The 23,023-nt window shown below is 43.8% G+C and overlaps 4 protein-coding genes across 4 annotated transcripts; 2 read left to right on the plus strand and 2 right to left on the minus strand.

Annotated features, from left to right (window-relative positions):
- Nucleotides 1-844: 844 nt before the first annotated feature.
- LOC121055528 lies at nucleotides 845-4,882 on the plus strand. The gene is made up of 5 exons (XM_040528124.1): nucleotides 845-1,008; nucleotides 2,046-2,160; nucleotides 2,279-2,368; nucleotides 4,058-4,156; nucleotides 4,284-4,882. Exons 1-5 carry the CDS (start codon nucleotides 941-943, stop codon nucleotides 4,386-4,388), a joined length of 477 nt encoding a protein of 158 aa, XP_040384058.1. The 5' UTR covers nucleotides 845-940; the 3' UTR covers nucleotides 4,389-4,882.
- LOC121055527 (rubisco accumulation factor 1, chloroplastic-like) lies at nucleotides 4,846-6,576 on the minus strand. The gene has a single exon (XM_040528123.1). It carries the CDS (start codon nucleotides 6,506-6,508, stop codon nucleotides 5,114-5,116), a length of 1,395 nt encoding a protein of 464 aa, XP_040384057.1. The 5' UTR covers nucleotides 6,509-6,576; the 3' UTR covers nucleotides 4,846-5,113.
- A 4,186-nt stretch (nucleotides 6,577-10,762) lies between these two features.
- On the plus strand, nucleotides 10,763-12,171 carry LOC102702414 (SKI family transcriptional corepressor 2-like). Its single transcript, XM_015841522.2, has 3 exons — nucleotides 10,763-11,062; nucleotides 11,236-11,348; nucleotides 11,474-12,171. The coding sequence occupies exons 1-3, from the start codon at nucleotides 10,964-10,966 to the stop codon at nucleotides 11,862-11,864; spliced, it is 603 nt and encodes a 200-aa protein (XP_015697008.2). The 5' UTR covers nucleotides 10,763-10,963; the 3' UTR covers nucleotides 11,865-12,171.
- Nucleotides 12,172-13,810: 1,639 nt separating this feature from the next.
- On the minus strand, nucleotides 13,811-15,885 carry LOC102702693. The gene is made up of 2 exons (XM_006662337.3): nucleotides 15,396-15,885; nucleotides 13,811-14,974 (listed from the first exon to the last, which is right to left on the minus strand). The coding sequence occupies exons 1-2, from the start codon at nucleotides 15,663-15,665 to the stop codon at nucleotides 14,003-14,005; spliced, it is 1,242 nt and encodes a 413-aa protein (XP_006662400.2). The 5' UTR covers nucleotides 15,666-15,885; the 3' UTR covers nucleotides 13,811-14,002.
- Between the last annotated feature and the right edge of the window lie 7,138 nt (nucleotides 15,886-23,023).

Below are 23,023 nucleotides of genomic sequence, written 5' to 3' on the forward strand. Positions count from 1 at the left end.
CCCCTTAAAGTAGAGGGAGCAGTTCACCCCAGCAACATTTAACGAATGATGGTGTTTGAAGCGCGCAAGGGGGGGAGGGTTTCTAATCTGTGTACGGAGAGAGAGCGCGGCGATTCTTTTCTTTTCCCCCTCTCTTATGTATGCTTAGGCGCATATATATATATACACACACTATATATACATGTATACATATATACTTTATGTATATAAATTTACATACATATCTTTATACATGTAAACTTTTTGTATACATAAATATTATAGGTATAAACTTAAATATGTAGAAATCTTTATGCATATAAAAAATTATATGCAAACTTTACACACATAAAATAAAAGGTTATCTATTTTGAGAGTATTCGCTCAGAGAGAGCTGGGTGAACGTTTGCTAATTAGTCTTTTCGGTTTGAAGCCGTAGCATAAACGTAGGATGATGATCATGATGCTGAAGCTGTGTCCAGACAGACTCCCAGTTCAGTTTATGCGCCAAAATAACCGGCAAAACAAACAACCAAAAACCAACGTACCTACTTCTCCCTCCGTCTCCGTTTCATAATGTACGATATTTGATTTTTTTTAAAAAATGTTTGACCATTTATCTTATTTAAAAAATTATAGAAATATCATTTATTTTGCTTGTGACTTACTTTATTATCAAAAAGTTCACGACTTGTCATTTTTTATATTTATACTAATTTTTTAAATAAGACGAATGGTCAAACACAAATATATTATATTATGGAACTAAGGTATAATATGTTGTGAATAGTTACTGCAAGGGGTAAAACAGTCATTCTCCCGACACTTCCCTCCCATCGCTTATAACCGCGAGCCCGTGCGGCCGTGCCCGCCTCCTCCACCGCCGCCGCCGCCCCCTCTCCGCGCCCCCCGCCTCGGTAGTCACGCCCCCCGGCCCCGGCCCGCAGCGCCCGCCGACGCCATGGGGTTCCTGTCCTTCGCCGGGAGGGTCCTCTTCGCCGCCGCCTTCCTCCTCTCCGCCTACCAAGAGTACGTCCTCCTCCAATTTCCCTCCCTCCCTCCCCTCCCTCCGCTCTCTGGATACCCCGCTAGATCCGCCGCGTCGTGTACTCGTCGGTGCCACCCGCTTAATTAGCGGAGGAGGAGGCATCTGGATCTCGCGTGCGGCGACCCGCGGTTGAGCGGTGAGGAGTCGAGGCGGTTTTGGATCCGGTTTGGGGGGGGGGGGGGGGGGGGGGGGGGGCTTGGGGTTTTTGGATCCGAGATGGCTGAAAATTGCCGCCGCTTTGCTCTGTGGAATGTGTGCTCGAGCTGCAGCGTTTGGTGACTGGTGCCGTCAGTTTGTTATTTGATTTGTGCTAGTTGGTGTGGTGTTGGATGCTTGAAATTTACCTGCTTCTAGTGCACTCTCTGACTATTTATCAGGAACCTCGGGTTAAGGGGTTTAGTGCGAGCATATTGTTTGAACTGCTGTCAGTTGTAGGTGGATACCAACGAGTGCATTGTTGTTAGTTTTCCTTCTCGTATGTGTACTGGTACGAATTTCTTGTTGTTAGTTTTCCTCCTCTACTCACTTTCTTACTCCTTCGGTCCTCCCATACATCACATAGCTGGGGTCTCTTCTCTTCAGCAATTCAAAGCTGGCAACAGAGAAGAAAAACTCACTCCAACTGTTGTTGTGCCTATCTGATGACTGATGACTAACAGAATTTGTTGGTCCATCACTCTTCCCTAGTACCTTACTCTGCAGCCAGAATTTGTCGTTCAAGCAACAGTGCAACGCATGGTCATATGCAAGCATATAGGCAACATTATGGATGCATACTGTTTAAACACAGGATTGTCAAAAAAATATCTTTTCAAATTGACAAAAATTGGAAAGCGCCTATTGATCTAATCTGATTCAATCTCAGCTTGCTGTAGTTTTAGTGCATATTTCGTGCCCAGTAGTAAGTAGCGTAAACATAAATTAAGTGTCAGGTACATACATTTATTTTTCTTCTTTTATATCTGAAGGAAACATATACGTCTAATTCCATATCGTTTTAACTTTTTGTCGATTACAGGTTTAATGAATTTGGAGTTGATGGTGGACCAGCCGCAAAAGCTCTTGAGCCAAAGTTCAACACTGTTGTTGCAAATATTTCTACCCGTACTGGACTAGTGGTCCCTCATATTGAAGTAATGAATTTTTCTGTTGATATTTATAATATGCTTTATTCTATGAAAAGGTGTTATTATGCCATTTCATAAAGTAATATTGTCAAACCTAGGTTTTCATTATTTTTTTATGTTGCAGTTAAAGCATGTTATTGGTGCAATGATTGCTTTGAAGGGTCTTGGAGGTCTCCTTTTTATCCTCAGCAGTTCATTGGGTGCTTATCTCTTGGTACGATCTCTACTTATTGCATTGTTGCCCTTGGCGCTAGGCAAGCTAGTTGGCTGCCTATGTGGCCCAACAAGGAGAACTTTTGCTGTATTAGTTAGAGAATTTAAACATTGAACGTCATAAAATAATCATAGATATGCACGCCACAAGTTTGAGCAATTGAAAATAGGATATGCTCTAACTCTGATGAACTCCTTGGAGTTAAGTGTTACTTTTATATAAACATTGGTATAGATATGAGGTCTTGCATCCTTTATTTTTGACAATAGAAGAGGTGAGACTAAGTGTATTTTTTTCTTACCTGTCTTCACCTTCTCTTGTATAGTTATGATCTCTCCCTGTGTAGTGTTAAATGGTTACTCTAAATTAAATATGTAAATACGAGTGTGATTTTGATGTGAAGATTGCTTTGAGTCTTCACTTGGTGGCTGCTATGAAGTGTCCTTGAAATCAGTTTTTATACTAATGAATGATGAATAGGGAGGAAGCTAAAACTGAAAAGCAAAAAACTGTTTTGCTTTATTCTCTGATAATGGATGGATATTGTGCCTAAAGCTGGCATTACCAAAGTTTGGTCATCAAATTGGCCCCATTCTGCACCTTCTATCCTGTAGTTATAATTTATAAACTCTGTCGCAGAATTCTTAGTTTTCTTTTCTTTTATAACATGGGAGCACCATTATCATGAGAAGATCCAACAATGTTTACCACTCCCTCCTTCCAGCATGGACCTCCTGTTTCCTTTTCTTCTCCTCACTTTGCCATGCCAAACAGCCTGCACCACACCTACCACACCTTAATGATGGTTTAAGCTGGAGCCCTTTTGTGGTTGTATTTGCATGTCTGCTATATGTGATCCTTGCTCATGAATTCATTCCCTGCCATGTGTTACTTCTTACTGCTATTTCAGTACTTCAGTTATACATGCAGATAATTGTAATGGATAGCTTTTAAATGGAAATTTCTCATCATTTAAAAAACATATGATGTAAAGGAATTGCTATGTTTTCAGTAGAACCTAAAGTAATCAAGTAACCTACCTGTAATATATCTTGCTAATCACAACTCTTTAGCAAGTAGTAAGTAGTAACCCCAAGTCCTCAAGCCCTTCATGCTTCCGCTGCCAACTTCTTTGTGAGGTTTGCAAAAGGAAGAACAATTCGTAACCCAGGAGGACTAAAAAAGGAGTGACTTAATCTTGTGAGTTGTGATTACTCTGGTAGACTGGTTAATTTGGGAGGGAATGATATTTGAAGGTTATCCCAAAAGGATATCGTGGCTTAAGATACAGGGATTAGGCAATAAAAAGCAAGTTGCTGACTTGCTGAGTTATGTTATGAATCTGACTGGACTGGATGTTATGCTAGTCAAGTCCACATGATAGATTTTTTTGTTATGTCATTAAGGATTACAAATCGAACTAAGTACAGTTGTTTCTCATGTTGGTATCGATATGGTTCCCATATGCAGTTATGTTAAGAATATGCAAAAGGGTATGTTGTGAACCTCTTATGCTCTATGCCATGTAGAGTCATGCAAGTTCATACTTTTTTGGTTTAGGCCATTGATCTTGCACACTCGGAACTTTGTGCCAATTCCCATGAACACTTCTATTGTGTGCATTGTAAGTTGTAATCAATCTAATATGTTTCCTGATCACCATCTAATGGAATTATTCTCTTCCTACAGTTGCTTCACCTCATTTTTATTACACCAATTGTCCATGACTTCTACAACTATGACATTGAAAGTGCTGAATTTGTACCGCTCTTCACCAAGTTTGCACAGGTAATACATCCACTTCCAACTTTCCAAGTAGTTCCTAAGAGCTCATGATTCTTGATAATTATATGTGTTGTGCAAGTATAAAGCGAATTGTTTAACCATCCTGTCTTGTAATCCACTGCAAATGTAGAACTGTGCACTTGTTGGGGCACTTCTCTTCTTCCTAGCCATGAAGAACTCCATCCCTAAGAGGCAATCCAACAGGAAGAAGGCCCCTAAACCCAAGACGAACTAAGATTCTCGATGTCTGCAGCCACATTATTTGCCTAATTGCTGGTGCCAGGGGATGACGCCCTTCCTGCAGAAACCCCAACCCTCATTCCTTTGGCAGCATTTGAAGATGGCATTTGTGCGTGTGCATGGTTCTCTTTGCATCCCCTGATCCTGACCCATTCACCGGATTTTTTTCTTAAGGCGCCCTGATTACATTCTAATGGCTGATTAGACGACCAGATTGTACCAACATGTACTTCCATTTGGCTCTTGACTTCTTGAGGCAGGTTCTTAGGAAGCAATCATTATTTATATACACTCTCCATTAATTTGCTGGGGAATATTTGCTTAGCAAACCCTTTGTGTTATTGTGTATGCTTTCTGTCATGTTAGAGCATTTGTGGATTTCTTTGTTGAGGAAGATACATTATCTGTCTGGTGCCAAATGGCACATCAATCTGACTTAGCATGCAAATTCAAAGGCAAATCTCATTTCAGAAATATAACATTCTCGTATCTGTTCATCTTATTTGAGGCAAATAACAAGCAATGGCAAAGGCTAGAAGAGAATTGCATCTGCCATGTTCCTATGAATTTTGTACTGTTAACAAGAAATAATGGGTTTCCCCTGATGGAATGATTATTCATGAACTATGGAATGATTAGGGGAGGAGACCTTTTTTTTTGTTTCTTTACCGAGAGAAAATCACGCATTTGCGAAGAGCAAATCGCTCTCTAATCCTCAGCTCAGTCCCATTCGTCGTCGCTGATCATGTCGTCCTCATCCTTGGGCGGCCGGACGACGATGAGCACCTCGGCGGCGGCCTCGCCGACGCCCTGCTCCGCCAGAATCCTCCCCTTCTCCACCACCAGCCTGCCTTGCCTGTCAACCACGTAGATGCCGTCCTCGACCACCTCCCTCCGCCCACGGTTCGCCACCACCAGCACCCGCTCCTCCTCCGCCGACCGCCACGGGAGCGTGCGGCCGTCCGCCAGCTCGATCACCACGGCCTCGCCGGCGACCTCCGCGACGGGCCCCCACCCGGGCACCACCGCCCACCGCGTCCACCCCTTGTCGACCTCCACGAGGCCGAGGTCCACGTCCGTCTTGGTCCGCCTCGGCGCGAGGGCCAGCGCCTCCACGCCGTCCGTCTCCCGCACCACCGGGAGGAGCAGCACGGTGGTCGCCTCCGCGACCTCGCCGTACATGAGCCGCACCACGGGCACGGCGGGGCGGGCGGCGGGGTCGCCCTCGGCGGCGTCGTCCACCTCCTCCCCGGCGGCCTTCTTCCTGGCCCGCTCCATCTCCAGCTCCACCCGCGCCCTCGCCGCCTCCGTCTCGACCACCTGCAGCGCGCGCTCCAGCTCCGCGATGCAGTCCTCGACGTCGATGGCCTCCCGCGACTGGCGGAACCGCGCGAAGGCGAGGCAGTCGCCGGGGGTGTCCCGCGTGAAGGCCTCCCACCCGTCGTCGCCGCGGCGGCGCGGGAAGTCCTTCATGGAGCGGGCGAGCTCGCGCACCCCCTTGGGCTCGAGGCGGTAATCGATGGAGTGCCTCGCCGCGTCGGAGCGCTGCCGGGCGTTGAGGAATCGGAGCTCGTAGAGCAGCTCCGGGCCGCCGTAGGAGTCGAAGTAGGGGAGGAGCTCGTCGGGGAATCCCTCGGAGACGAGCGAGTCCCGGACCTGGGAGGCGACGACGAGGCGGTTCTGCTCGACGCCGGAGATCCCCGTCGCCTCCTCCAACGACGACGGCGTGAACCCTTCCTTCGACAGCGCCGATATCAGCGGCGCGTACTCGTACCACAGCCCAAGCCGGTCGCGCAGCACGGCGAGGCGCTGGGTGAGGTCGAGGGTGCGGAACTTGTCAGGCAGCGGCGACGGCGGCGGGTGGAACGGCTGGTAGAGCTGGTCGGGCGGCGCGGTGGGGGGAGGGGTGAAGGGGAGCTTGTGGTCGCGTGGCCCCCCGCCGATGGGTCTCCCGTCCGGGCCCAGGATGACGGCGGAGGTCGTCAGCCTCGCGAAGCGGCGGCGGGGGCGGCTGCCGTGCGTGGAGGCGGGGGCGTCCCAGCGGCGGCGGTGGTGGTGGTGGCGCGCCGCCGTGGTCGAGGCCGGGTGGGGGTGGGGGTGGGAGAGGGAGAGCATGGTGGTGGTGATAAGGTGGCACTCTCTCTGCGCAGGAGAGTGTCGCGTCGGGGGCTTATCTGCTCTCGTCTCGGAGAGGAGGAACAGTATTAGCAGGGGCGTGTGTCGATTAACATCGAGATATTTAAGGATTTACCTCCGGTTTTTTACTGTTTGACTACTTTTTAAGAGTAAATTACGAAAATAAACAGATTTAAAAACTATTTTAACAAATGAAGCGTTTGCTCCGCGTCACCCTGGAAGGTGTGGAGATCCTTCGTCTTCTTGCTATAGAGGTTAGTGTATGATGAAGTACCTTCGTGATTTCAGGGATGGTGTGGAGCAGAACGGTTTGTTTTTAAAATAAATTTTGAAACCATTTCATTCTTTTAGTTGCTTCTCAAAAGGTTCAAATAGCGTAAATTTCAGGTTTACTTATTATCTCCGTATGCCTTGTAGTTTATCTGAACCATTTATAATAGGACAAAGATAATAGTATTTAACTACTCCTTTTGATAAAAAATATTTAAGGAAAGATTTGCTTAAACTTCTTAAATTCCAACCATTCATAGTTAAAAAATTGCTTAGTTTAAATAAGACAAATAATGGACATATATTCTTCTAAAAAAGAACAATCGTAATATCATAAACTTATTATATTTTATAAATTTATTTTAACACAAATGGCTTTTAGAAATTTTAGAAGTATAACTAAATTTCTTTTAAGCAATAAATATTTTTAACGAGAGAAAATATTTACATATACGTGATATGCTATAGCAGTGGCAAAGGTCTCGTTCCTAGAAGACAGCGGATGTTGCCTTCCTCGATCAGTTATCTGACTCGTTTTGCAACAGTTTCTCCTTGTGTGGTTTTACTTGGCAGTTGGCACTGATGTGTTCACAGGTGATGCTTGGTGGGTTGTTTGTCACCTGTCACAAGTCACATGGTAAGTTTGGCCGGTTCTTTGATAGTTTTATGGTGTAAATCAATTGCTGTTACTTGTTAGCACCGTGCTCCTCAACATGTCCATGTCTTAGACATGGGATTCTTTGGAAAGTACCACCGCACGTCCGGATCTATGGTGAATAGTTTTTTTTTTCACACTTATATTTGTTGGTTGATTTTTCATTCCAAAACGTATTTTTGTACACGACGCACGATAAGAAAATTTTAGTAAATAGTTTATCTCTGGATTATTTAGCAATAAAAGTGTCCATATGTTTTTATCTTAAAAAGTGTTGTCTGATAGCACGGTCGGAATCACATAAAAAAGTGGAGAGACATGAAGGGAAAATATGAGGTCTTACTTCTCACTAATTTTCCTACATAATTTCTATTAAATGAGCTATTTCATAGGAATTTCAAAATATCATGTAGATCTTATTACTTTGTTCGAAAGGACCTTGTAGGAATTATTTTCAATGGGTTTCAATCCTCCAAAATCCTTCCAATTTTCCTTTGTTCTAAAGGAGAATTTGGTACTCATATTTTGATTTAAATTGCTTAGATTCTCCTTACAAGCATATGGTTGTTTTAATAATGTATATATTTTCGTGCACTGGAATAAGCACTCCGTAAATATTTATGTTATGGTATAAACTTTGAATCCTAGAAATATTTATATTATAAAACATATTATAAAACGTAGGAGGTAGATATAAATGCCATGGCTACTCGCAATAGTCAGCGGCTGAGGGCACATAAATGAGAAATATATACTCATGAAGATATTGACGATTTTGAGAGGAAGAGAGAAATGATAATTTCATAATAGAGAAATATAGAGTCTGCCATGCTGGGGAACTACGGCCACTAACATGGCAAGCGGTGGTAAGTGAGTTTGGTTTGCCATGTTTGGCCATTATGGGAAGAAGATTGATAAGGCAAGTTCAATAGTATAGTCAACTAATAGCAGTCAATCTAATAGTCAATTCATACAATAGTTACCTACAAAATATTAATATATGATCCCACATATCATACACACCATGCGTCTTGGAGCCCGTGATGCAGCTAGCTACGAATTAGTAGCCCACCAATCTTCTCTCTTTTCTTATGTCTTTAAAATATATTTACAGCTAGCTTATAGTCTGCTATTGGAGGGCTAATTTGTTTCTCTAGTTTGCTAAAATTTGATATAGATACTCTCCTCCATTCCAGAAAATACATATTTTTTGGGTTTGGATATAGGGATACACTACGTTCATATTCAAACCCAGAATTTTTTTTCCCGATATTGTTAGAGTTGCTCTAAGTTGGCTGCACCCTTACAAATGGGACCCATGGGTGATGATGCTATCCCAGGATGTTCTCCACGTTAAAGATATTTAGGTGATATTTGGTTCATTGACTCATTTTATTTGTCCATGCTTTAGTCCTGCTACAGCTTATTAGCATAGCATTTATTTTAGGTTTATCATATACTTTATTCTACTTAGGATCCACGTGTCATCCACTCAGTTTCGGGTCTAAATATGTCACGAGTTATGCTTACAAATTCATGGCCATATTATTGTGTCACATGATATACTTTTCTTATGATTAGTTACGATAGTTTAGACACCGGCTGAACTCCTTAAACATGTATAGAGTACAAGCATGTCTTAACAAGACGATTATTACTGGCAACTGACGGCTTTCACGATTCAATATTATATTAAACATAACAATATATATCCATGAGCTCCCATAGCTGCAAAGTCAGGATGAGATGGTTGAAGGTATCCACATAAACTCCCGGTTACCGCAATGCTTAGTACTATTTTGGATTGAACGGTTTTCATGTAAATTTAGGAGGATTCAAATCCTAAGAAATTGTTTTCCAACAAGCATTGGATATTGCCAAATTCCTTTGGGTTGTTTTTCTATACCTCAATTACATATAGGATATAAGTACATGAGCTTAAACCTCATTCAATTTTATTTTTCTTCAAGAAGTCCAACGCATGTTCTCTCTGTCTCTCTTCTCTGTCTACAATCATTTCAAATTCTTGTACTCTCTCTATGTTTTTTATGACGTTGTTTATATTTAATCATTTGTCTTAACCAAAAATTTTATCCAAATATGTAAAATTATAAGGCATACTTAAAGTTCCTATAATAATAATTATAATAAAATAATTAATAATTATATATTTTTTTAATAAGACGAATAGTCAAATATAAATATAAAAGTCAACGGAGTCATATAAAAAACATTGGGGGAGTATTATTTTCTCATGAGCTATCAAAACACATCATATTTCAAATTCATGGCTTTTGCCTTTTTGTTCCTGTGAGATTTATTTTGACATGGCATTTTAATCTTTTTATTTTTCATGTATTTTGAATATCATGTATTCCAAAAGAGCATGGTTAGCTAGCTTGTGGTAGAGGGGCAGTTCTTGAACAGAGCATGAGGTCATGAGCGTCGCGAACTCGTAATGGCAAACTACGTTGAATAGCAGCCCCTGATCGGCTCCCTGTTGCACCAAAGGAGCTTGTCAGCTTGAGCAGTTCGTTCATAAATTTCGTGAGTTGAACCACGCACTTGATCATCGTAGGAGCGTAGGAGGAAATATAATGTGCTACGGGCCGACGGTAGTGCAACAAAAATAAGGAAAAAAATTGTGTAGATGTGCAACATTATAGCACCATATATATAACAATTCAACTCTAAATTTAAAACAAATTTATAAAACAATTTTACATGAGTGATAAAACATTTAAAACATTTCTTAACAAGTATTAAATCAACCTCCAATAATTTATTTTCCCTCTAACGTAGAGGCTGACATGTGAGTCACATAGCCATCGGACCCACATGTCAGCCATTAAGATATAGAAAGAGGTATGTCGGAAAAGCTTTTTCCGTCTTGGGTTTTTTACCATTCTTGAGAAATATCTTGAGATATAAAAATTTTAGTTTAAAATTTAACTCTTCCGCCTTGGTCGCCTCCAAAGAATAAACCAGTATAGCGAAGGAAACGTTTTCCTCCGGTGCCAACGTCCAAACGATCGTTTGTACACTTGTACACTCTACAGTCTCTACTACTACCACCGGGTCCACCGCACGCCTCCCCCCCCCCCCCCCCCCCCCCCCCCCCCGAGCGCCAGCGGCAAAGCACGCAGCCGAACGCCTCCAATCCACGCACGCATCGAACCTTCCGCTCGATCTCCCCGTCGACTTGACGCCCCCCGCGCCGCGCGAACATTCGCCGCCACTTTCCCGTTTCCACGCGGGCAACGCAACCGCAAGGAGGTAAAACGGTAAATTGGCACCGAGCCGCGGGGTCAAGATTGGAAGCCGAGAGAGAGAGAGAGACATGGGACGCTGTCAGAGAAGCCAAGTAGTAGTAGCTCTGTAGCAGCAGCTGCAGGAGTGGAGTGGTTTTACAGATCAACGAAGGCAAAGCGACGCGTCGAGATCAGCGAGCAGGACGAGACAGTCAGGAGCCTGAGCCGCCGCCGCCCCGCGCGATCCGGCAGGAGGACATGAGGATCCGGAACCGGAAGGGCACGCCGGTCAGGGCCCCCTCGCCGGAACCGTCGCCACCGCCACCGCCGCCGCCGCCGCCGCCGCCGCAGCAGAAGGTGAGGCTGGACCTACCTGGGTCCATTTGAGAATTGAGACGTTCTGTTCTGACCTGTTCTTGGCTGCCTTCCCCTCCCGGCGTTGCGAACTCGGGATCGGGTCGGGTAATCGCGCGAATGGGGGCGAACGGAGCCGATCGATCTCACCTGCCGCCATCTGCGACTCTGTGCAGGGGAGAATCGAGGCCCAGGACGAGGACGGCGAGGAGGAGGAGGAGGAGGAGGGGAGCCTGGTCGTCGGAGCCCGGGAAGAAGACGACCTGGTCCTACTCGCCTCCAAGAACAGGTGCGCGTGAGACACACGTCACACAACCCACCTCTGCTCTACTAAGCTGTCGGCTCCTCCATTTTGGGCGTGTCGCCTCCAATCTCCCGGCTGAAAAATCCCGCTCTTCCTCTGCTCCCGCGCAGCGCGGCGAAGGCTGAGGACGCCGGCGGCGGAGGCAGGTGCAGCCGGAACGACGGGAAGCGGTGGCGCTGCAGGAGCGCGGCCGTGCCGGGGTACGTGTTCTGCGAGCGGCACATCGCGTGGTCCACACGCAAGCGCAAGCCCAGGCCCAAGAAGAAGAGCCAGTCCAGCATCTTCGACCCGCCGCCGCCGCCGGCGGCCAAGGAGGAGCCCACGGCGTCGGTGGAGGGCGACGACGACGACGTGGAGGAACAGGAGGCCAAGAACCAGGTTGATAGCCTCCGGTGCAACAGCGGCGGTGGCGGCGACGACGACTACGAGTTCCACTACTACGGCGGGATACAGCAGGGCGGCAGGAAGCGAGCAAAGGGCGGCGGCGGCGGGCCGGCGTGAACGGCGCGCGGCGGTGCTCTGCTTCCGGCCGGTGGCTTAACACATTTGATTCTTTCTTCGTATCGATCGATCTCGGTTTCAGAGCAGCCAGTGCCAACACACTAGCAGAGCAAGCTCAGCTCACTGTCAGCTAACCACACGGATAATTTTCATAGGCCAACGCCATGGAACCTTTTAGGTGAAAGATCTAGGACCAGATGCACCCGTAGGAAAAGATGAATTGAGCTGGAAGTAAACGTTTTTTGGTCATTATCTCAAAATTGCTTTGGCCATGCATGCTCCTTTTTTTTTTTCTCTCACGTTCTTGCTTATGCTTCCTGGTAGTGGTGCTCGACCTTTTTTCTGGCCATTTTTCCTGCACGGTCAAAATAGCTAGTTCTTCTTTTTCTCCTGCACGTGACGCGTGTCCGATTCGTCGGATCATCCGGGCGCGGTGGTAATGTGGGCGTGTGAAGTCGGGCGAAATCGTGCAGCCGGACAGGGGGGTGCGTGGTGCCTGCGTAGTGGGAGATCTTGTCGTGGCGAAGAGTGGAGCCAGGAGCAGTGCATCCATCATCCATCGCAATTTCAACGACACCACGGGGAGTCGGCAAGAAACATCTGCGGGCAGTGGTCGCACCGTTTCGTGATTCTTCCTGCTATACTCCGTACGATTGATGGCTCATTCGCTGCAAATTCTGATCCTGGCCGGCCCAACACGCCAAGAGAGTTAGAGTGTATGACGTCACTAAACAATCCAGATGGTGTACAGCAAACGAGCTGCTCGGTGAACGCCTGCGACTTGCGTTCTCAACAAGGCCGTAGGCAGCCTAGTTAGGGATGAAAACGGTGGTGGAAACACCTGATTGATCAAAAACCGCTTCCGTCGAAGTGATAGAGGGTGATTGTTTAGCTTAGTTAGGGAAAAGTCAAAAGGGTATATTTAGAAATAAAATATATTTTGTGAATAAAAATTTTATATACGTATTATTATTGATCTAAAAGGTAATGTTATAAAATAAATTACAGTAAAAGACATTAAAATCTTCTTCAGATCAGATTTAAGAATGAAAATTTAAATTTGATTTATAAACGGAAACAAAAGTGAAAAGATGATACCGTTGTTTTCAACTGTTTGCAATCCTGTCCATATAAAAAAATTAACTATTCTAATTCTTTTCGGCGCGTATTGTAACCACCACTAAGTAGCTGGATTGGTGAATATACATAGAAACTTCGGACCAACAATCTCTTTCATATGAATGATGGTACTCATTTTCGAATGTTTTTATTTCTACAGTGAGATAATGGCGCCCACTGATCAGGTGTGTTTACTCTAATTAACCTTGCAGCGCACCATCTGGACTCACGCGGCCCAGCAGAAATAGTACAATCCCAAGAGCGAGACAAGGCCGCGTCGCGCCCAACGACGATCGAGCGATCACGATACGGTTCGTGTCAACGTGTTTTTTGTCCGAATAGACCGTCGTATAATTCGATTCGACCATGCAGGGAAAGGGCCAGGCCGGGCTTAGTCGTGCACGCTACTACTTAGCTGTCCCTCTCTTCTTAAACCGACCAAGATTTGACCGTAATAAAACTCTAAACAAGCTATCATCACACCAACGATCGAGTCGACCGTTTACCTTCTTTTTACCTTTCATCCAAACGTAGATCAGATATTCGATCTGTACCTCCATGTGGGGTTCACGCTGGACTAGTTTGGTCACGTCTTAACGCGTACGCAGCGGCGGGGTACTTTGTTTGGAATAGCGGTTACATGCATATATATACCTGACCCGTTTGGTTAATCCGCCTCCAAAACGGGTGCCCGTACGAGAGGGTGGACAGCTAAACTAGCGCCCATGAACAAACACGCCGTACCAATTACTAGCCTAAGGTCCGGCCCGTTTGATTAAAACACAGAAATTTCATAAGAATTTCACCAAAACGGGATGAATCCTCGCAGAAAAACGAGGAAAATTCCTGCATCTCAGTCGGAACCTCAACGATCAGTAACATAATTAAGGCATTGGAGCAACAAAAAAAGCTACAAACACACGGTGCCAAACAGTTTGTATAGCATGGGCAAACAACCTAAGCTAAGCTAAACCCGAGCCTAGCTAGTATCTTCTACATTCTTGCTCTAGCACGTAAGCTCACATCAAGGATTTGAGCGACCGAGCCTTCACAGGCTTCCTCCACCTCTTCCTCGCCGGGCACCTCTTCTTGGCGTCGCCGTTGATACCGGCTCGGAATCCGCCGTTGCCGGTGCCGATGCGCGCGTCGTCGCTGCTCTCCTCGTCGCCTCCAGCTATGCCGGCTATGTCGTTGTCGTCGGAGCTGGACAGGTCGTCCCGAGCTGCCGCCACAGTCGCCGGCGCCTGATGAGCAGCAGCATCATCACTACTCCGGGATTTATTACCTGCACTGGGATCAGCATTATTCTCCGGCTGCTTTTCTTCCTCGTGCTGTTCCACCGGTGTAGATTCCTGCGGCTGCATGTTGCTGCTGGTTCTGCAATGCCTCTTGGTGCGGAATGGGCCGAACCCTGTGTAGTAGTAGAACCCCTCGCTAGCATCTGTCACCTTCTTCTTCCGTGCCTTAGAGGTGGCGGATGGCTTCGAGCTGGCGGAGGGCTTGGAGGATGACGGCGGCGCCGCGGACGACCGGGGATCCGGCGGCGCCGCTGGGGCAGACTCGTCGGTGGGGCTCTCGTAGAGAGGGTTGTAGTAGGCGCGCTTCTGGTCGGAGTGGTAGTCGCAGAGGGAGTTGGGCTGGCTCACCCGCCGCTGGCAGTGCCACCTCTTGCCGTCGTTCTTCTTGCACGTCCAGACTTCTGCTCCTCCGGCGATGGGAGTGGCGGCGGCGGCGGAATTGGAGTCACCCTCCTCCTTCTTAACCTTTGGTTTCTTCGTAGGTTCGCTCTCCTCCTTCGCCACCGCATCTTTCTTCTTCGCCGGCGCCGCCTTCTTCACCGTCTTCTTCGCAAACTTCTTCGGCGGCTTGGTGCTGAACTCGCCGGCCGCAGCTACCCCCTCCGCCTTGACGGAGGCAGGCATGCTGGTCGGGAAGAGCCAGTTAGCCCGGCTAGCAACATGGACGAAATACTTCTCCACGACGTCCTCCTCCTAATCAATCGAAACAGGTAAATCAAAGCAGCTACACGTGCAGATGCTTCGCCGGCCATCTACTCAGCGGAAATGGGGAGCCTGGATCTAGGGTTCGACCCAGCCGCCATACCCACGATTCCAACCCTAGCCGCACCACGGCCCTCAAATTACCACGACCCAGGGGTAGCTAACGCGCCGTCGACCTTGATCAGGCCGGGTCCGGTCGCCGGAACCACCCCTGCCCGAGCATTCAGCCCCGCCGACGAACCCTAGCGGCATGCACGAACAAAATATCCCGAGCGGCGGGAACCCAATGAAACCACCCAACACCGACGAGCTAGGGGGCGTGCAGGCGCTGCAGAGCAAAGCGGAGCCGAATACTAGGAGCGGAGGCTGCGGAGCATGGAGGGGAGATGGAAATGGAGGAGGACTCACTGACCTGGGGATCGGAGATGTCGAGCTCGCCGATAAGGTCCCAAGGCGAGCGGCTGAGCTCGCAGGGCTCCCCGGAGGCGGTGGCGGCCGCGAAGCAGGCGGGCCCCACGCCGGATTCGTGGCCCCCGGGGTACGGGAGCGGCGGAGGCGGCGGCGTCGTCAGCGGGAGCGGGAGGAGCTCGAGGTCGAATCCGGGGCGCGGCGCGGGAGCGGGGGGCTCGGGCGCGGAGTAGGAGGAGCCGAGGAGGCGGGACGCGCACTTGCGGATCCGCATGGCGCCGCGCGCGATTGTCCCCCCGCCGCGGCCAGGGGGATCTGCGGCGGCGCGGCGCGGCGCTGCGCTAGGGTTTGGGATTTGGGTGTGGAGGAGGTAGAGAGGGAGGAGGAGGAGGAGGCAAGCACGAATGCTAGCGGGAGAGGAGAGAGAGAGTGAGAGAGATGGGTGCGGGGGGTTTGGCTGGTGGTGCGAGTAGCATTTCTCGCCTTTGCTTGCGTCCGTTTTTTTTTTTTTTTTTGTGCCCTCCTCCTCCGTAGTATTGTTTTTTCTTCGCGTCGCGTGGGCGTGGCGAGATTTTCTCTCCTGGACGCTGCCGCCGCGGGGGGATGGGGGTAACGTTTTATAGTGGTGCGGAACGTGGGGCCCGGCGCTCAGTGAGCCTGTTAACGGGTTCACATGTTTGCTTCCGCGTGAGGGGTTAGCCTGTTAACCACCTTCCTGGGGGAAAAAAAAACAGGTACTCGAGTCCACGTGAGGAGCTAAGGACAGTAGGTACAGTAACAGTGTATCACCTTTGTGAAATGTATAGTGTGATAACTTATTTGGATTTAGCTGAGTGGAACCCGAAGCTCCGTAGGTTTCTTATGGTTTCGGTTAAAATTATTATAAGTCAAACAACTTATTAACAATAAAAAAACTATTTATAGATAAAATGTTTATATACGTCTTCTTACTTATTTAAAAGCAAATATTAGAAAATAAATTAGAATGAAAAAACTTATTCAAATTTAAAATTTTCAATTAAATGTTGGCTTATAAATGAGTGAAAAAATAGGGTTGTTCTTCCTCTAAATTGTCAAATCCATTCTAACTTAATGCTTAGTCGATTTTACTCAACAGATTTTGCATGTGCTTCTTGATTTATTATCTCTTATTAATTACATCCGTTTTATTCCTCAAAATCTAGTCTATTCACTCATTTAACTTGTTTTAACGAACAACCTTGCCCTAATTTTTGGGATTAATTCAATTTGCTTTCTAATTGATTAGTTGTAATTATAATTAAAATGATGGTTTTTAAACCATGGTAGCCATTCATGATGATACTCGTTGGCATCTATGTTAGTAATTTTCTCCCTAAATAGTGTGGTTTGACATATAGCAAAGGGCACAAGGATCACAGCAATACGGAATAGCATTGTTATAGGTATACCCCTTCCGGTCCCGGTCGTTTTAAACGTTAGCCTAAGAAAATACTAGCTACAAATATATATAGTGTGAAATGTATTGCATGAGAAAGGTGAATACTGGATTGGAGGCAAATAGTGGGTTAATTCGCACATAGGACTATGGGTGTAGTTTAGGGTTTGAGAAGGAATCATAGTTTTTTTTTTGTTACTGCGGGTGAATCTCATCTCAGGTTTTGTGCATATTAGCACAAACATAAAAAAATATTAGGTATATATATGAATTTAAATATATGATGATGCTGATTTTGTTCGGTCCTTGGGGTGTAACTTTGACCATTGTTTTTTATAGAATATCTAACAAAACTACACTATTTTATAGCTATACCTAGCAAGTAGGAGTAGGGAACTAGATGATGCTGATTTTGTTCGGTCCTTGATGTGTAACTTTGAGTATTGTTTCTTCTATAGAATATCGAACAAAACTACACTATCATATAGCTATACCTAAGCAAATAGCCAGTAGGAGTATGGTATTACTTCGTATTCGAATGTCTGAACCTATATAATTTGTTGTCTCATGTGTATCATCGTGCTTTTAAATTCATATACGTCCACCAATTTGTAAAACATTGACAATTTATAAAGAAGAACATGCTTTTATGCTTATTTATGTTTTCAAATTACTCCTCCGATTTTTTTAATTGACACTGTTAACTTTTAGATTTATATTTGACTCTTCGTCTTATTCAAAAAATTTGTCCAAATATACAAAATTATAAACCATACTTAAAGTTACTTTAGTAATGAATCAAATCTTAACAAAATAGTTAATAATTATATAATTTTTTAATAAGACAAAGGTTCAAATGTGTAGATCAAAAAGCAACGACGTTAATTAAAAAAAGGGAGGGAGTAATATTTTACGAGTCATTGATAGTCAAAGTTCTGAAATTTTGACATAATAAAGTCAACCGACTTATATATTAAGGGGTGATTCTTTGACTTTTTTCAGAGAAAAGGCTAAAAAGTATATTTGCAAAAAAATAATAATTTGTGAATAAAACTTTTATATAAGTGTTTTTCATAATCTAAAAGCTATCACTTAAAACTAAACTAAGATAAAAAAAACCTAAAATCAATATCAAATTTAAGGTTAAAAAATTAAATTTTGGATTATAAGTATAAGAACAAGCTAAAAGATGAGGTGGTTGTTCTCAAAATAATGTATACTACTGTAGGCAGGATCTAATAATACAATGATCTAATTAAGACCAAATTAACCATCACTTTTGAAGTACTCTAGTTAACAATGACATGAGAAAAAAAAGCTAGCACTCTCTCCGCCCCTTATGCAATGTTGCAGGCTTGCAGCTAGCCAGCTATCTGCTGCTCACATGTAGTGGTTACAAAGATCATATCATTCCACTTGTCAGGTTGGTTCTGATGGTAGTAGACGGTACTTATCACTAGCCTTTTTTAAACAGTAGCCTATTTAAAAAGACTATATCAAAAAATATATAAAAGAGTACAAGGTCGAAGGAATATATAGAGTCATGTACTTATTAACCTATAGTCCTCGACATGTATATGATAAAATTAAAATATAGATGATAAAATTAAGATATAGATGATTGTTTCGCTAAATAATTCATCAGAACAATTAGGATCTAGCTCACATTTCTTGTAACATGAGGTTAATTAGTTGTTACCTCCATTGTTTCTTTTGGGTGGGGCATGAGGTTTCAGTAGGGTTTTGACTCTGAATTTGTTGCTGAGGTTATTTGATCCATTCAAATCTGAAAAGGAAACAAAAGATTTTTTCAATATGACCAGTTCTGTTTATCGGACGTGCAACATTGCAAAGGCTTAAATTGTATCTCCGGCACATGCGTGACTTCTATTGGAATTATATTATATACATTCAGATGATTTAATTTGGCCCCTTCAAAAACACTCAAAAAAAAAATCAAGAAGGCTTGCCTCTTGCTGCTGCATGCCAACGGCAAACAGTGAACAGTGTGGTGTTTTACACTTGTGCTGGCGTACGTCTGCGCACGTTGCACTGCTATTCAGTATTCTGTTCCTTGCTCGTTGGTTTTAATTTCTATTTAATGTATTCAAACAAGAAAAATTCCAAGCCCCTTTATAGCTGCTCTTAAGCAGGAATCCATGAATCCAAGCTATTCTTAACACTCTTTGGGAGGAGAAAATTCAAGCAACTCCTCCCGGGGAAAGAAATTCAAGCAGCTCGTCTTCTTCTTCTTGAAGATGTTTCTTTTCTTTCTTTCTTTTTTTTTTTGGAAAATTCTGAAGAAATGCAAGGAAATGTTGCTAGTGGACTTGATTGTGCCAAGAGTTGGATGATGGGCCGGGATGTCTCCAGTTGGGCTGTTGGGCTCTTGTGGTCTGGCCCCTCCCAATCTTTTTTTTTTGAAATCTTTGAAGAAGTTTTCCTTTACTGGTAAACAGTTCGAAAAGGTTGGCTACCTGTCCGGCCTCTGCCTTCGTTTGTTTTCTCTCTCCTATCTCTCAAACACTATTCAGACCTATTGTTTGGCCAACAGTTTATAAGTGTAAGTAAAGTTTTAAATCTCAAAACTTAATTTTAGAGTTGATTTAGACTTTTTATCACAGGTTATTTGTATTTATCGCTATCTTTTTAATAATAAGAATAAGCGAAATAAGGAGGCTAAATAACAATTGTCAGAACACGGGACACATGATGGAGAATGCATTGCATTAGCAATATACAACAAATTATACGAAATTCCAGTGTTGTCAACGACAAGCATCAACATATAATTTATTCCTTTCTTCTCCATAGAAAGAAAATCTTCCTTTCAAATAATCAATATGTTTTTTTGGAATAAACATGTATATCATTTAGTAACATTAGTTTTAGATAAATTCCATGTTTTCTCGTCGACAAGCGACCAGTTCTATAAATTAACATCGATGAACTTGATTTCTACGATATCGATCCTATATTATAATCTATTTATTCCTTTTTGCCACCAACTTAGCAACCTATATTTTTGTTTCTGCTTATACTTATAAGTTAAATTTTAAAATTTCAACCATAAAATTAAAGTTTATTTTGGAGTTTTTTTCATCGAAATTTATTTTCAGCCTTAGAATACGTATATAAAATTTTTATTCATAAATTATTTTTCGTTTATAAATATATCATATATCGTTCCCTATATTTCCATCCATATGCCTTCATTAAATCTTCTAAAATGGTTATTTTACCGCTAGAATCTACCAGCACTGTGTTAGAGCTTCCAATCTTTTGCTCTGATTGTAAATAATACAGTATTTACACCGACTATCTACCAAATTTGGGCATGCAAAATTATTTGCAGACTTTTCATATGAAAATATGCAAATGTTTTTTTTTTGCCATTTAGTTAGTTGTGAAAGTCTTAAGGGTACTTTGAACACTTATACTATGCAAATTCTACTGATAATTTTATATGCACAAATCTACAGATATTCATCCCCATATTTTCACTTTTATAGTCCAAAATTTGAATTTTCAATCTTAAATTTGGAGTTGATTTGGGGTTTTTTCACCAAAGTTTATTTTCTAGTTTGGTTTTTAGATCGCTAATAATACATATATAAAAGTTTTATTTATAAATTATTTTTTATTTGTAAATATATTGTTTGACTTTTTTTAATAAAAAACTAAACAATCACCCCCGTAATGGTGTACTTGCTATTTTTTCTATCTATACTAATATAAAAAGAAGGAGTTGTAATTTTTTTATAGCCACACCAACAAGTGTACACATGATTTACTCCATCTATTTTTTATCATTAGATGTATATATCCAATGACCCAGAATAATCCAAAGTATCTCTCTCGCAATCCTACATGGGACATACCCTAACCATGCCTCAGCGACGTCGCCGTCTAGCAAAATCGCCCCACGCCCTCTCGGACGCTGTCGCGAAAGTGCTCCCTCAAGCACAGCCTATCGCCCACGCCATCCCCACCGGTGAGTACCGCCATCGCCGCACCATCCCCGCCACCGCCGTCTCCTCGCCATCCTCGGCGCGACGTCGCCGCTGAGTCCTTGCCGCCACCATCAGCTTGCCATCCCCGATATGGCCTGGCCATACCCACTAACGGCGAGCCACCGCCGCCATCCCCGCCGTGACATCGCTGCGGAATCCCCGCCACCGTCTTCAGCTTGCCTCCAGGATTTGTTGAGGTACACTACTAATCCTGTTCAACTACCAACAAAATTGCCATCTGCTTGCTTCTTTGAAAATTAGTGCATTGACTTTCTGTATTCTAGGTTACTATAACTATAGATGTTGTGCATTCTTTTGTACTGGTTGGTGTCATACGGATGTATATTCCTTTGTATAGTATGTGATCTGTTAATTACCATGTCCAATTTGTTTGTGTTGCAATGATTACTTTCAACACCATCTATGTGATTGCAATACATGTGGGTATTTAAATAAATTAATTGGTTGCTCATGAACCAATCTTCGTAATATCGTTCTAACCAGCTTTGCAAAGGAGAGGTTAGCTTTCATGAAAAACAGCTCTAACCAGAATAATAGATTTGTGGTTCTTATCATTGTGATCAAGCAAATAATCACTGTATGCATACCCATCATATATATTGTTGGTTTACAGTGGTATAGAGTTGCTTTAATATGCAAAAAAATTTTCAGGTTTACTGAATTTGGAGGAACCATCCGTCAAAGACCAGTTGAAGGGTGGTTCTTTTATCAACTACTACATGGTATGACAGATAAAGGTTCACTTGTGTTTAGCTTCCCAAAGGGTGACACTCATTCTGGTTGTTTAATTGATTTTCAACTTTAAAAGTATCATGGAAGAACAAGTGGTTTTCATGATTTTGCATTAAAGCATGTTCTTTTATTATTATTAATGGATCAAATGACCCTATCATTGATTCTTCGAGGGCAGGAATGTTACAAAGCTTATATGAACGATAACCTTATTGGATCGAAAGTTTGGTTAGCATGACACATTTTCTATTTTGCTTACGTGCATACAATTTACTAGCATTTATATAACAATGGGTGGAATGAATTCTATTTTTTTAAAAAAGAGCTTTTTTTTGTTTTAGGATATCATATGTTTTAAAGCATGCATGTATATTAGTACAGTGGGCCAATTTCATTACCGGAGTACATATACACTGTATTTTTTTCCCATTATCTACCCTGTATATCTTTTTGTTGGTTTTGGTCAAGTCAAAACTGTAGGTTTTCTTTTATTAAAGAAAAGTACCAGTAGCCCGGAGGAATTGAATTTTGACGAATCAAGGATGAGGATCGAAATGGAGATATCACGTTGACACTTGGGAATGGCTTTGTTCGCAGACAACTAAAAAACGGGGCAACCTTTTTGCCGCATGGAGGAGGAAAATCTAGGGTAAATAGAGAGGCTTGACCACAGTTTTTTTTTTTTATAGAAGTGTGATAGGGTTTTGGATCACAACAGGGCACTTGTTCTGCTTCTTCGTACAAAATCAACGTGGACTGCTCACCTCTAGGGAGTGAGGGAGAGCCTAGCTGAGCCATGACATCTTTTTGTTTGTGTTGAGAACTGAATCCTCCTCAGACATAAAATTAAAAGGACATGGTCTGACTTAGGGCATAATCAATACATTGTAGTGCCACAGTTAAAAATTATTAGGTAACGTAACTATTCATAACGAGTTACCTGTGATGCAATAATCTCAAAATAGATAGGCCAATCTTCGGAGGTGTTAATAGGGGCAGGTGCGTGAGTGTTCATAGAGATGAGTGTACGAGCATTATAAGTGAAATTTGCACGATGTTTCACAAAAATAATATTATATTCACACTGGATCTTACCTGGGACAAGCACACTACCAAAGTACTTTCCTCATCTCTTTCTCTTTCTCTCCTCCCAACCAAACTGGATCCTCCTCCATCTTCTCCAACATGTTTGTGCTCACACTGGCACTGCCCAAGACCATCACCATTGACAGCCTCTTTGCTGCCCCAAGCTCTACAGGCGCAACTCGAGAGGTTGATGGCGATGGTTCGAGAGCTTCACCTCAATAGCAGCCCTGCCCTCACCATCAATGGCGAGCTCGACATAGATGAATGGCGGCTCGGGCTAATGAGCTAGGGTTGGTGGTCTAAAGGGTGAGCTTGGTGCTGATGTAAATCCAATTGTGGGGCGGATAGAACTATTAGATCAGA

Source organism: Oryza brachyantha, chromosome 10, assembly GCF_000231095.2.
Source record: "Oryza brachyantha chromosome 10, ObraRS2, whole genome shotgun sequence".
NCBI classification, from domain to species: Eukaryota; Viridiplantae; Streptophyta; class Magnoliopsida; order Poales; family Poaceae; genus Oryza; species Oryza brachyantha.